The sequence below is a fragment of the Bipolaris victoriae genome (assembly GCF_000527765.1).
Source record: "Bipolaris victoriae FI3 unplaced genomic scaffold scaffold_20, whole genome shotgun sequence".
Taxonomy (NCBI): Eukaryota; Fungi; Ascomycota; class Dothideomycetes; order Pleosporales; family Pleosporaceae; genus Bipolaris; species Bipolaris victoriae.
Window position 1 is genome coordinate 163,461 of NW_014575372.1, and position 12,679 is coordinate 176,139.

Genomic DNA, 12,679 nt, shown 5'->3' on the forward strand with positions numbered 1-12,679 from the left:
ACTACTACTACAAGGAAAAGCATAACTAGATGTTTCACGAGCGACGAGCGAAAAGGGTCATAATAATACGGAATTATTAACTATACCTTATAGTTAAAGTGTGGGCGGTGATGGGACGGGATGGGGGGACCCTCATGCACGACAGCGAAAGGATGCGAGTCATGTGAGATCAGCGGCCGTTCTTTTTTTTTTCTTCTCCAGCTTCGGATCCAGTCACAGAGGGGGACGGACGGCTGAAGAGCGGCAGGTGAAGAGGGGGCAAAGCTGGAAGAAGGGAAAGGGAAGAAAAAAAGAAGGGTGGACAGACAGACAGGCTTACATGGCTCTTGTCTAAAAATAGGTATGAGGGCACGACATATACCCAATCAGGCCTAGTTCTGTGTGAGATTTTGAGGGGGGGATTGGGGAGGGGGGGGCGCGGTTAGATGTCAGCGTCCGTGTGTGTATGTGTGTGTGTGTGTGTGTGTGTAGGAATGTGGCGGTGACGGAGGGAAGGATGGGGGAGGCTCTGCCATGGCTGTGCGTCTTTTTTTTTTTGCTGGAGACTTGGCTTTTGGGCAACTAGCAGGGGAGATTGGCAGAGAAAAGGACGAGTGTGTGGCCGCGTGGAGGTCAATCAAGAGGAAAGGCAGAGTAGTTCGCGAAGAAGCGCCGAAGTGTGGGAAGAGTGCTTGGCAGAGAGAGAGAGAGAGGGCTCGAGGCGGTGTTGCATGTATGGGTGCGTAGCGCGGGTGAGGGTAGGACCGAGGGAGGTGTGGCGGCCTTGGGAGTTGGAGAGTGGAGAGTGGAGAGTGGAGAGAGAGGGTACAGTAGAGGGTCTGAAACTGTGTTTGAGGACTTGGCCCTCGTTAGTCATGACGGGGGTTTTAGGCGTGGACCACTTGGTATCTTGGTATCACTTGAGTGCATAGGTGTGCATTTTCTACTCATGCGCTGACGATAGAGTGTTTTCTACAGCCGTCGGGTGAGCCCAGCCACAATGCGTTATGGGGCCAAGAGCCGCGATGAGTTAAGCATGTGTATGCGTGGACAGGATCAGCAAGCGTATAGAGAGTGGTTCGTCGTCGTCGTCGTCGTCGTCTTCTCACTGCACAGAGCGTTTGTTAGACAACATTTCCCGCGCGTCGACAGCTGCAGTGCCTATGTCAGCGGTGGATGAACCCACAGCTGTCGCAAGCTCAGTGAGGCTGGTGAAGGACTAAGCAAACCACCGCCCGTTCCCAGGGCCCCGCCACTTGGACGCCGTTCGACTACACAGGCCAACAGCTGGCACGCCCCCCACCAAGCTGCCTGCCCACTCACCCTCAGCCCCCCTCGGCTGCCCTCCTCCGCCCTGCGCATTTCAGCTGCGGCCTTGGTCTTTTGCCTGCGACTGCTGGTTCAAAAGGCTAGTAGTCCAGCGCCCATTTTGCTTCATCCCACTCGCTACACACCTGCATACTCTCGACATCCACCTCGTCTGCATTCACTCATCTGCCCTTCACCCTTTCCACCTGCACCTGTAACACCCGTAGCCACAGTCGTTACCCGGTCGATAGCCCGTGCGCCCGCTGTGTGACATCAGCCAGCCCTTGCTTGGTATCCCGCAATTCTACTACTACTACAACTACTACAACAATAACCCTCAACCCACATCTACAGCAAGCCCACTTTTTCTTTTTCCACCCACCACCACCACAAAACATGGGTAAAGCCGGCCGTTTTGCGTGTATCATCACGCCTCTGGCTCTCACTCTCGCATCTTTAGTATGCTTTGTCATTGTCATGCTCGGCCAAACGCCATGGAAGGGCAACAACGCACCAGCTACAGCCCTTGGCCGCGAGCTCTACTTCATGAAGGTATGTTCTTTCTATACCCCGCAGTCTCCCTCTTGTCAAAGCACGCATTCTGACCCCGCCAACAGGCTGATACGTCAAATATGACGCTCGACTCACAAACCATTCTCGACAAACTTCCTGAAGGTCTCACCCCCAACAACGATTTCCTCGACGCTCTCCGTGGCAAGGCCGACTCCAAGGAGCTCAAGGACTTTTACCAGGTCGGCCTCTTCTCATACTGCGAGGGAGAAACCAACAAGGAGACTGGCGAGGAAAAGATTACATACTGCTCTGCTCGCAAGTTCAAGTTCCACTTTGACCCTCTCAAGGTCTGGGGCATGAACGGTACTGCTCTGCAGGAGGCTCTGGGCGACAAGTACGATGACGGAATGAATGTCTACAAGAAAGTTGCTGGCTGGATGAACTGGGCCTTTGTCATTGTCATTGTCTTGACCCCCATGGAATTCCTCGTTGGCTTCTTTGCCATCTTCTCCAGGTGGGGCAGCCTCGTCACTACCGTCATCTCTACCGTAAGTTCTCTCTTCAGATCATTGTACTTGCCACAAGCCAGCCTTGCTAACCCATCTGCTCCAGGCCCAAACCATCTTCGCTGTTGCCGCCGCAATTACTGCATCTGCAACCTACGGCACCCTGACTGGTGTCTTCAGGACCGCTCTTGACCCCTACAATATTGACGTCAACATGGGCTCCCGCATGATCTCTACCTTGTGGCTCGGTGTCGCTTTCTCCATTGCCTCTGGCTTCTTCTGGCTCATCAGCACCTGCTGCTGCAGCGGAAAGAGCGATAGCAAGAAGATGACTGTCGAGAAGACCCCTTACACTTACGAGCGTGTTGCCAGCCCCGCTTTTGGCGGCCAACAGGGTCACCAGATGCAGAAATGGCCTAGCAGCCAGAAGCAGACTCCCCAGATGGGCGGTACCGCTTACGAGCCCTTCAGGTCCAATGTCTAATTGACCAACATGGCTTGAATCAATCTAGTAGGCGTTTGCTGTTGGAGTTGCCATCCTCTCTCTCCATGAGTTTTTGGATAGATGTGGGGCCTTGTGGTTCTATAACGACCTGTATGACCATTTGCGAGTGGGGTTTCTTACTGTTGTTGGTTTTTCTTTTTGCTCATTCCGTTTCTCGTGAGGTATATACCCCCGACATGACCTGGAAAACGGCGTTTTTTTTTCTGTTGCAGATTCTTTTGAAGGTTTTTCTTCCGGTATAGCATAACATACCATCTTGGTGGAAAGGGGCATCGCAGTATCAGTCGCTCTGGCGAACAAATCAATATAAAACAAAGATATCAAGATCAAATACACTCATCCATGTCTGACCTTTTGATGTCATCGTGTTGCTTAGATCTCTCTCTCTCTCTCTCTCTCTTTTTCTAGCTTTTGTGCAAGAGTATGATGCTTTCCACTTGTTCAATTCAAGGCTATTATCTCATTCATTGGCAAATATCAAATTCATGAAGAAATTCGTTTTCTTTACGAGCATCACTCTTTCTTCTATCTTCAGATGAAAACATTTCTACAAATCACCAATGTACATAACTTGAAAGGTACCGTAGCGTAGTACCAGCCAAAAAAAAACTCCCTATGCAACATCTCTTCCCCCCCCCCCCCCCCCCCCCCNCTTTTTTTTTCCCTTACTACTACTTCTCCACTCATGGGCACATTAACCCGCCCTTTCCCTCTTCATCCACTCCTAACTCGATCCCAGATTTTACTGCTCATGGGTCCCGACAAACCTAGGCGGAAGATCCAAATCCCAGCTCGGGCGCTCCACGAGCACGACTTCTGGCGCTGAGCCATCGTCGCTATCAGCGGCAATAGGTACGATACCGAGAATGGGTCTGTACTTGAATGTGTGCCACCATGCCTCGGTGCGCTTGGCGAGTGCGGTACCATTTACCGTGTCTTCTGCTTCAGTCTTTGTGGGTTCGGCATCTTCGTCTTCGTCTTCGCCTTCTTCTTCGTCGACTATGTCTTCGTCGTCGTCGGTGGTGCGAGGCACAGCGTTGACATCGACCCATTTCCCACGACCGGTCTTGTCCGCCTCGTCGCTGTGGAACTTGCGCATTTTACTGACTGGAGCTTCTTTCCTGGGTATAACGTCACCCGCGCCAGACGAGGTGTGCTTGAGGGTTTCGCGCTTGCGTTTTTTGCCGTTGGACTCGCTGGTGTCGGAGGGGGCGAAATCTTTGGATAAGTCGAACATGAAGAGCCATTTTTCGCCGTAGAGCCATATCCGTTGTTGGGAGGCGGAAGAGTCCCAGATGCAGCCTTTGGCGGGGAGGTCGATTTGTTTGTATTCGCGGGGGTAGCTGGAGGGCGGGTTTCGGCGGGACCAGTCGGAGAGGCGGCCGGACATTACGTCGAAGAGGTAGAGTTGGTGCTCTGCCGATACGAGTAGCAGTTTGTACTCTGTAGTAGGAAGCTCGTGGGATTTGGGGTGCGGGTTGTTCCTGGTAGCATGGACAGCGGGGTTACCGTTTGGTTCTGGTCGATCGGAGGATTCTAGGTTGGGCTGGAAGGAGAGCAGCACAGGTGTCGAGTCTAATCGAGGGAGCAGATGACCTGAAGGATTTCGTATCCAGTGCTGTCCAAGGTATATGATCTGTTCACTCGGCTCTTCCTCTTCATCATCCGAACCATCATTGTCTACCATGGGGGTTGAGTCGTCGATATCAATCTCTGGGGCAGTCGAATCCTCGTGTCCTTGGACGACCCAAGTATCCACATATCCAGCAAGATCAACAACAGCGAACACGTTGCCATCCCTTGAGAAATCTGCATGTGCAATGGATCGCTCGTAGATTCCAGAAGGACCACTGAGAGAATTCCTTGCAATGGTATCACGATCCAAGCGATGTAAGGCTTGCACCTTCTCCAATGCACGGGGTGTGTCTGATGGGTCATCTGTCCTCACAATCCTGACCAACCGGATTTCATCAGTGGCCAAGACAGCAGCGAGCCATTTACCAGTTGCAGACATTCTCAGCGACTTCGCACCCGGGATCGAAGGCATTTCCAACTTTCGCACACGCAGTCCAGCACCAGCTCCAGCCTGTTGATGTAACAGCTGAAACAACTTGACCGTGCTGGCTGTAGAAACAGCAAGTAGCCCACCGTCGCGAGAAATGGAAACCGAAATGATGTTTTCTTCACCCTGGAGGGCGAGTCGTGCCACCACCTTGGGCTTTTCTGTACCATCCTCCTGTGGTTTCACACGCCAGATACGAACTTCAGTATTCCACCAGCTGACCAGCAACCTTGCATCTGGAGCACTTGTCATAGGAGGAGCAGGAGGTAAAGCTGGGAGACCACGACTGAGCTCCTTTCCGAAAGTACGAATGGGCACAACAATGGGCTGTGTATCAATACCTAGACGTGTATATGTTAGTCGATTACTACTGAACGTAATAGGATTGCTCTACCTCCGGTGACGACAACGCTGAGTTTGTTGCCTTCGTATGTTGTCATGGCTTTGACATCGTGCTCGTGATACTTCTGGTGGGACACCTTTCGCCATTTTCCGCTCTGTCCCTGGGATTGTCCCTTCTTGCTTGTGTAGAAGCAGGTGCGTCGGTCCATGCCTGCACTGAAAATGCCAGATCCATCGCGGGTCACAGCCAGATCGAGGACATCGGCTTCATGTCCGGATATCCGTTGTGTCTGACTGTAGTTCTTGCCGCTGTAGGTTCTAATATCTCCGGTAGAGTCTCCAGACACAAAGTCGCCGTTCGGAAGGCATTTGACCTTCCATACCAAGATCTCCTTGGGGCCACCGTGAGGCCCGCTGCCCAGGGAGATATTCCTGATTACATTTCCGTTTCTCGTATCGAATACTCGGATCATGCTGTCTGCGAAGCCGGCGAGGACCGTGTGCTGATCCTTGTATGCGATGCTCAAGGCGCGCGCCTTTTTGTTCGTAGCGCGCGAAACGAAGCGCTCAAAGGTAAGGTCGTTGTTTTCGGTAGACAGAAGAACAATTGTGCCGTCAGCGCAGCCCGCAACAAGCCTCTGGCGCGCATTGCCCTCCTCTTTCACGGCTCCCTTTGCCACATTCTTTTGCCTAGGTTGGACCGCAAAGCACCAGACCTCGCTATGGTTTCCGTCCGAATGACGGGCGGGCAGACCAGTGGTAAGATCCCACTCGGTAACTGTGCTCGAGTATCCAATGCTGAAGAGGCGCAAGCGACCTGGGACTACCTTGCCTTGTGCATCGCGCTCATCCGGCTCTTGAGTCCAGGCCAGCCCTTCGACGCTCCGATCTTTACCGCCATAGAAGACCTTCTCTTGGAGCCATGATCCCTTTGCTGGGTCCCAGATTTCGATATTTCCGTTCGCGCGCCCGATAGCAAGTCTCAGCGACTCTGGATCTTGCTGTCCGTGTTCGGCTTCTGGATGCGAAAAGGCAAGCGCGTTGATCGCAGATGGCGGGAAGGGTACGAAACGTGATCGGTGGATATCCATGGTTGATTTTAAGAGGGGGGATTGATGAGCCTCTGATTGATCCAAAGCTGCGCGCGGGTCTACAAACCGAGCGCTAGCATCAAGATACTACACTCATGGTACTGAAGGAGCTGGTTCGCGAAGTTCTCTTGAACTCTTGGCAAAAGCCGACTTTGACTTTTCGGTGGGTCCAGTCGGAGCTCGGCGAATGTTTCTCCGAGATACTGACTACCTCCGCATCATCTCCGCAGCCGCCTCAGAGTATCATCAACTCAGATGGTTCGTACAAAGCAATAATGCATCAGGAGAAGTGAAAACGATCTCGTATATGTATCTCATTGACAAATAGGAATTCAAACGCCCCAAATAGGTCGCCTACACCTCGTACACTGCGTCGGCATGTCTCACGCTTCCAACCGCCTCCTTCGACGACTAGAATCATCTACCTGATCCTACGGGCATCGTAAAATGTTCACCTGATGGCTATTCCTGCGTCTATACATGAGGGGGCTTTGGGTGTGCCGTATACATCTTGGAGTGATAACCTGCGACGGTCTCGACTCGAGGCAGGGCAGCTGCAACTCGACTCAGTCCTGCATGCCTCCCTATAGCACTATCCCATCACAACTAGTATCAATCACTCAGGACGATAAGAGAACATACTCTGTTGGGTGTACAGGTGGTTATGGAGAGAAATGGCTGGTTTCGGTGATTGTTGACTATGTAGAGGTGATGCCCTATATGTGTGCTACGAGTGATTTGCAACATCTGTGATTTTCAATTGAGCCAATAGATTTGGTGTACACTACGAAATGCTTTGTGGCAATTCAGCCTTGGGAATAACAAGTTGGGCGAATTAGTCGTGTGTAAGGACGGGATGGTCTCGGTCGGTCTATTCTCAGAAAAAAACGGTGCAGGCGCGCTTTGTTTGCGGAAGCGATGACAATTCTGAATAAAGAAAGTTCCGGCGTTGCAGAAAAGGCCTCGCCACAAACCTGTAAGAAGTCACATGTTGGCCTCTCCTGACAAGGTTACGCGAGTCAAACTGGCTTCAGCGGCCCACAAGCGGACCAAACTCAATGCATCAACGCCCGCGTACGTCATGAATAATAAGGTGTTGCCATGCACGCGTTAGTGGCTTGACGCAAGAAAAAAAAGAGGCGAAAACCTAGATGATTGTGCAGGCGAAGAAGGACTTTGATATGGATACAACATCACAAAGCATGTCTGGCAATTGTCTGAAACTAGGACTAGTCAAGGCTGGGCAGGCCCGAGATTTCGTACAATTTGTGATGGCGCAACCACAAAATGATATTAATATTAGAATTCCCAGGGGTCGATGTGAGCGGAGATCAATTTGCGCACGATCAGTCGCATGTGGACGGGGCTTGGCGTCCAGTTGAGGTGGGATGAGCGTGTCCCATGCTGGTTACGGTCTTGTCATCCCGACATGTTTCAAGATGCTTGGTGGTGGGTGGTCTGTGAAGTGTGATTCTGCGCGTAAATGGCACGCACCCGACACGAACGTCTGAGGGGTTTTGCCACACCCAAGACACGGTTGAAAGCATCCGCTATGATAATGGTGGTGATGATGGGATGGAACAAAAAAAAAAAAAGGACGAACCTTGGAAACGTGCATCCAGACGGGAAGCACTGGCCGATGGGCGGGGTATTTTAGTGGTAAGCAAGTATTGCAGCCGGCCTCATTATCCGTGGGACACGAGACGGTGATCCAGTGGGAATATGCCGATTGCAACAGATAGGCGTTGCTATTCACGCTTGTTGCTACGGAAGAGCGGGTAGTGCTTATTGAAACATGCAGCATGCTATCTACTGGGCGTTTCCAGGGACAATGGAAAAGTTTGCTCGGTCGTGCCAATATGCACAGATGTTCTGACAAGTGCATGCGGTGTCCAGGTAACGCTCTTTAAGCGATGAAGCTGAAGGCCCGGGAGGCTTTCATGACGAATCATCTGCAGCTCGGCGGCAGAACTGCAGACGTCGGTCCCTCGTTGCTGGGGAGAATGGCGAGCCCGTTTTTTTTTCACCCCGACACCACCAGCGAGAAAAAAAAAGATCCGCTTCTTGGAGACAAAGGCAGAAGAAATTTGCAGGTGGTGGTGATGCTGGGAGTGAAGATCGGCCCACTTGAGGCAAGTACCGTGCCGTAAGTAAAGATTGTCCGACCGAGGCAGCGCTGAGAAAGGGCACGGAGTAAGATGGAAAAAAAAAATAGACTGGATCCTTCAAGTCGCGTGCGCACAGTCAAGTACTTTAAGACGCGTTCAGTTCGCGACTTGTGACATAATGTTTGCGTCTCGGGCGTGCTTAGGTGCAGCAGTGGCTGGCGGTGCTACGGTTCCGCATGTCGGCTGGCTACTAGCTGCAGCAAGGCGATGGGGACAAGACGTGTTAGGGGCGTGAATGCGGAGTAAATCGCGTCGACGCACACGTGCTATTTTCTTTTCTCAGATGATGAAGGCGAAATGGCAAGATGGCGCTAATGCTAAGATGCTTGATTGTGCGATGATGTGCCCAGCCGCGGTTCAATATCCGAAGCCGGACCAGCTGATGGAGTCGGGGAAATGATTATTGTATGTACAGGGAATTGAATAGTATGTATGGAGCAGAGGAGCAGATACGTGTGTATGATGCAGTAGCAGTGGTGGTAGTCATGGGGCATCATTGCAGACAGAGGGCTTGGAATGTAGTAAGCATGACGGGTAGAAGTACGCAATCGTGGATGACGGCGGTATGAAGATGTGCAGGTCATCCAAGGCAGATGTGGAGGAGGTGCTAGTGTGGTGGGTTGTAGGGCCGAGTGGTGCTAGTAAGCCTGCAGGAACTCGACGCCATTTGACACTTTGTGATGCAGCCGAGCAGAGCTTGCACTTCGCCTAATGTGAGGAGCCGTGGCCCGCATGTTGTGTTAGTCGCGAGACTATGATATGCAAGTATTTACCTTCCGCATTTAGGGCATCGACATTTGAGTCCTTGCTTGTTGGAGATGGTGAGTAAGTAGGGAAGTAAGTCGAGGGCAGAATGCTACTTGGTTGGTTACTTAGTTAGCCAGGCGCCCAGCCTGACAAGGCTAGGAGGCGAGGGGATGGGGAGGGGCTGCATGCGGCGCCTTGTGGTCTTTGTGTGTAATGGCGGTCCGTATAATAAGGCAGGTTGTTAAGTATGTCAGGTCAGGTCAGTGAATGGATTCCGTCCGCGGTGATGGTGTATGATGTTGAGCAAGGGGACGGCTAAAGCGGGAGGGTCAAGGGCGTTGGGGTGGAACCCTTTGAGGCTGGCTCGGGCGCAGGCAGTCAGTAAGGTGCAGGCAGTAGCAGAATTGGCAATTTCACGCCCTCTGTTAGGTTCAGACACGCGTTGCTAGTAGATTGAGCCAAACGCGTGGACCCCGGCGTGCGCCCGCTAACAGCCAACGATGGCAGCCGAGCTGGGCAGCCTCGGGCGGGCGAAACACCAAATGCTATTTGCTGCCACAGGCCAAACAATGGTTTCAACGGCCGGCAGCGCGGGCAGGGCCAGCCAGCCAGCCAGCCAGCCAGGCCAGTGTTGCACCAGCTGCCGCGACGGCTGCGTGAGGGGGTGCTTGTCGAGTCATCCGCAGCCTCTAGGGGCGTCGGTGTGTTTTCCTTGTGGGGGTTTGCAAAGGGGAGGGAGCATAGCCAAAGCGGCAGTCGAGGAGATTCGCAGCTGGCAAGATACGACGCGTGACAAGGATGCAACGTGCCGGCAAGCTGCTTTTGCTGGAGCTAGTGCGGCCGAGTGGTAAAAGGAGGAGCAGTTAGCCCATCCGCTGGGCAAATGATGACGATATGCCATCAAAGGGCCCCCCGCTTGGCCGAGGCCTAGCCTCAGCAGCGCATAGTGTGTCAGGGGAACCACGACGGTGCGTAAATGCAAACCGCAGCGAGTGAGTGCTAGGTTAGGCCTATGCTCGCCTCTTGGCCGTGTCCAGAGCATCTTGTTTCCTGTGCGCTGCGCGGGCGGGGGAGAGACATTGGACAGCCCTCGCAGGCCATGCTGCAACCTTGTATAGCTCTGCATGAGTGGCCTCACCGGACCTGGCCCACGGCGCTGATTCGAGCAGACGACATGCTCACGGTGCAGCCACTGCTCAGCTCAGCCCAAGCCCGTCCGCCCTGCCCGTTTATCCCATCCCATCCATCTATCCAAATCCATCCATCCCATACTTTGCGTGCCTGCTGTAGATGATAATACTTGGCTGCTTCTGCCTCTGCCTCTGCCTCTGCTGCTGGCTTGGGCGGCCATGGTGCGTTGGGGAACAAGCAAATAGTCAGCACGCACCCTCCTTGCATCCACGCTCATGCTCTACACACCCACTCTCACCCACTCACACCCACGCACAGCGCCGCCTGTGTCGCGACAGCCAGCGGGAGCCGCGACATTGAATAGTGACATTTGGCGCAGCACACAGACACGACTAGCACGCGTTCAACGAGCGTGTTCCTGGACGAAGCTTCCCAGGCGTAGAAAACGCCATGGTTGATCCACAATGGGGCACGACGGCGGCGGAACATGCATCGGTTGGCTGTGCGCTCTGGGCGTACGAGGTTCCCTGTTCCCATGCTGTACAAGCTGCCGTCGCCCGCATCCGGCTAGTCCATCTCTCCTAGGGCCTTGCTCGCCCACTCGTTTTCTCCAGCCTGCCTCCGTCTGTATCGTGCTCTCTCTTCTCCCTCTCCTCTCCCTCCCTCCCATATCCTCTCTTTCATTACGGTCGAGCACGGAGAAACTTTGGATCTGATGTGGTGCTGACACTCTCGGCCCCTCTCTTTCCATAAAACTCCCCACCTCCTGCTCTCGGTCACCCACTCCCGACCGCCGTCTCTCCTCGAATAGGACCGTGAAGAGTACCAGACTCCCTGTGCCCTCCACCGCTACCCATTCATCCGCCGACTCCCTCCCTCCCTCGTCTCTCGCTGGACGTAGAGATACTCGCTGTAACTCTAGTCCTTCGCTCCGCATACAGCCGCCAACCTCCCCCCCTTCAAGACCCCTCTGTATCAACAGCCTCGCGTGTGACAATTGGGCTCTCATCTCGGTAGGTCAAATCCCTTCTTCTCCCATCTAGCTCCGCATTCCCCGGCCTATTTGTCTTTGGATCCTGCGACCGATGTTATCCTCTCCCGTACCGTATTCGACGCGCCTACCCTCATGGATCAAAGCGAGGTTGAGTCAGCTGGAAGGAGGTGGCTTGGCAAGTGATCGAGTGAGAGATTGGTAAGGGCAGCCCAGAGGCGGACGGGGTTATGTTTGGAGTCGACGTGTGAGGCTCTGCTGGAACTGTGTCTGGAAGGGCCAGGTATGGGCGTTTGGTTGCGTTCCAGGCGTGCGGATTGTTCTTGCCCGTTGTACCATCGACCAAGAGGCCACCTCGGCAATATCACGATACTCCCTTGCAATCACAACTGCATGACATGTCTGCGTCCGTCATGATGCCACGTCCGACATCTACAGATCGACCGTAAACCAGAGGTACTCCGTGGCTCATTGCCGTGGGTGATTGGTGAGCGCGCGATATGGGTTTGCTCTTCACCATTCACCGCCCGTCACCTGACCTTGCCGGCACTACCGTTGCTCCGTATCCGACCAAGCCGCTCTGCTCTTAGTCAGGCGCCCACTACCAATACTCTCCCACCATCGACCACTGCCTCTTGTATCGCCAGTCAGAACCTCTTCCGGAAATTGTTTCTCTACCTGTCCAGGCTTTTGCCTCTTCACATGAACAAACACTGACCATTCTCCCTCTTTAGACTGTCTGCCACCAGCCGCACCAAGCTTCCACCAGCGCCGAACAGGACCTGCAACGTAGGTTCTCACCATTATGAAGTTTTCATGACCTGTACTGACCCTTGCTTAGACCTAGTATCCCGCTCCGGATACTTTGTATTGTAATCCATCTTCTGGCGATTTACCCAACCCGGCGGACTCGTTAGCTCGTGCTCTGCCCCATTTCGAGACCCCGTTCAATTTCAATCTGTCTTCTGGATGCAATTAGCAAGGAACTCGCCCTCTTCGACTTCTTCCACTGTCTTTTTTTGTGTTTTTGCACACACCTCACTCGCTCACTAACATAATAGCACTAATTCTGTAAAGGTATGTCACGGGCACGAGGTCTTGGCGTCCTGTCAAGTAGCTTTGATCAACCACTAACACGATTGGACCAGGCTCTGTCCACTACAACTGGTTCCCGATATATTACGCACTCACCAAATCGGACCACAGACCTTCACCTATACCAACTAATACCAGTCTCTACACTCGTTGCCCTCTAGGCTGCCACTCTCTAATCCAGCTCACCATTTGAAGCTATCCACTCACTCAACCACTATATAACCCACGTCTATCCCGGAGA

The 12,679-nt window shown here is 53.2% G+C and overlaps 2 protein-coding genes across 2 annotated transcripts; one reads left to right on the forward strand and one right to left on the reverse strand.

Annotated features, from left to right (window-relative positions):
• Window positions 1–1,683: 1,683 nt before the first annotated feature.
• Window positions 1,684–2,790, forward strand: COCVIDRAFT_92461 (hypothetical protein; the record flags this gene model as incomplete). Its single annotated transcript, XM_014703764.1, has 3 exons — window positions 1,684–1,839; window positions 1,905–2,348; window positions 2,413–2,790. 3 exons carry the CDS (start codon window positions 1,684–1,686, stop codon window positions 2,788–2,790), a joined length of 978 nt encoding a protein of 325 aa, XP_014559250.1.
• A 763-nt stretch (window positions 2,791–3,553) lies between these two features.
• Window positions 3,554–6,306, reverse strand: COCVIDRAFT_24433 (hypothetical protein; the record flags this gene model as incomplete). Its single annotated transcript, XM_014703704.1, has 2 exons — window positions 3,554–5,214; window positions 5,268–6,306. The coding sequence occupies 2 exons, from the start codon at window positions 6,304–6,306 to the stop codon at window positions 3,554–3,556; spliced, it is 2,700 nt and encodes an 899-aa protein (XP_014559190.1).
• Between the last annotated feature and the right edge of the window lie 6,373 nt (window positions 6,307–12,679).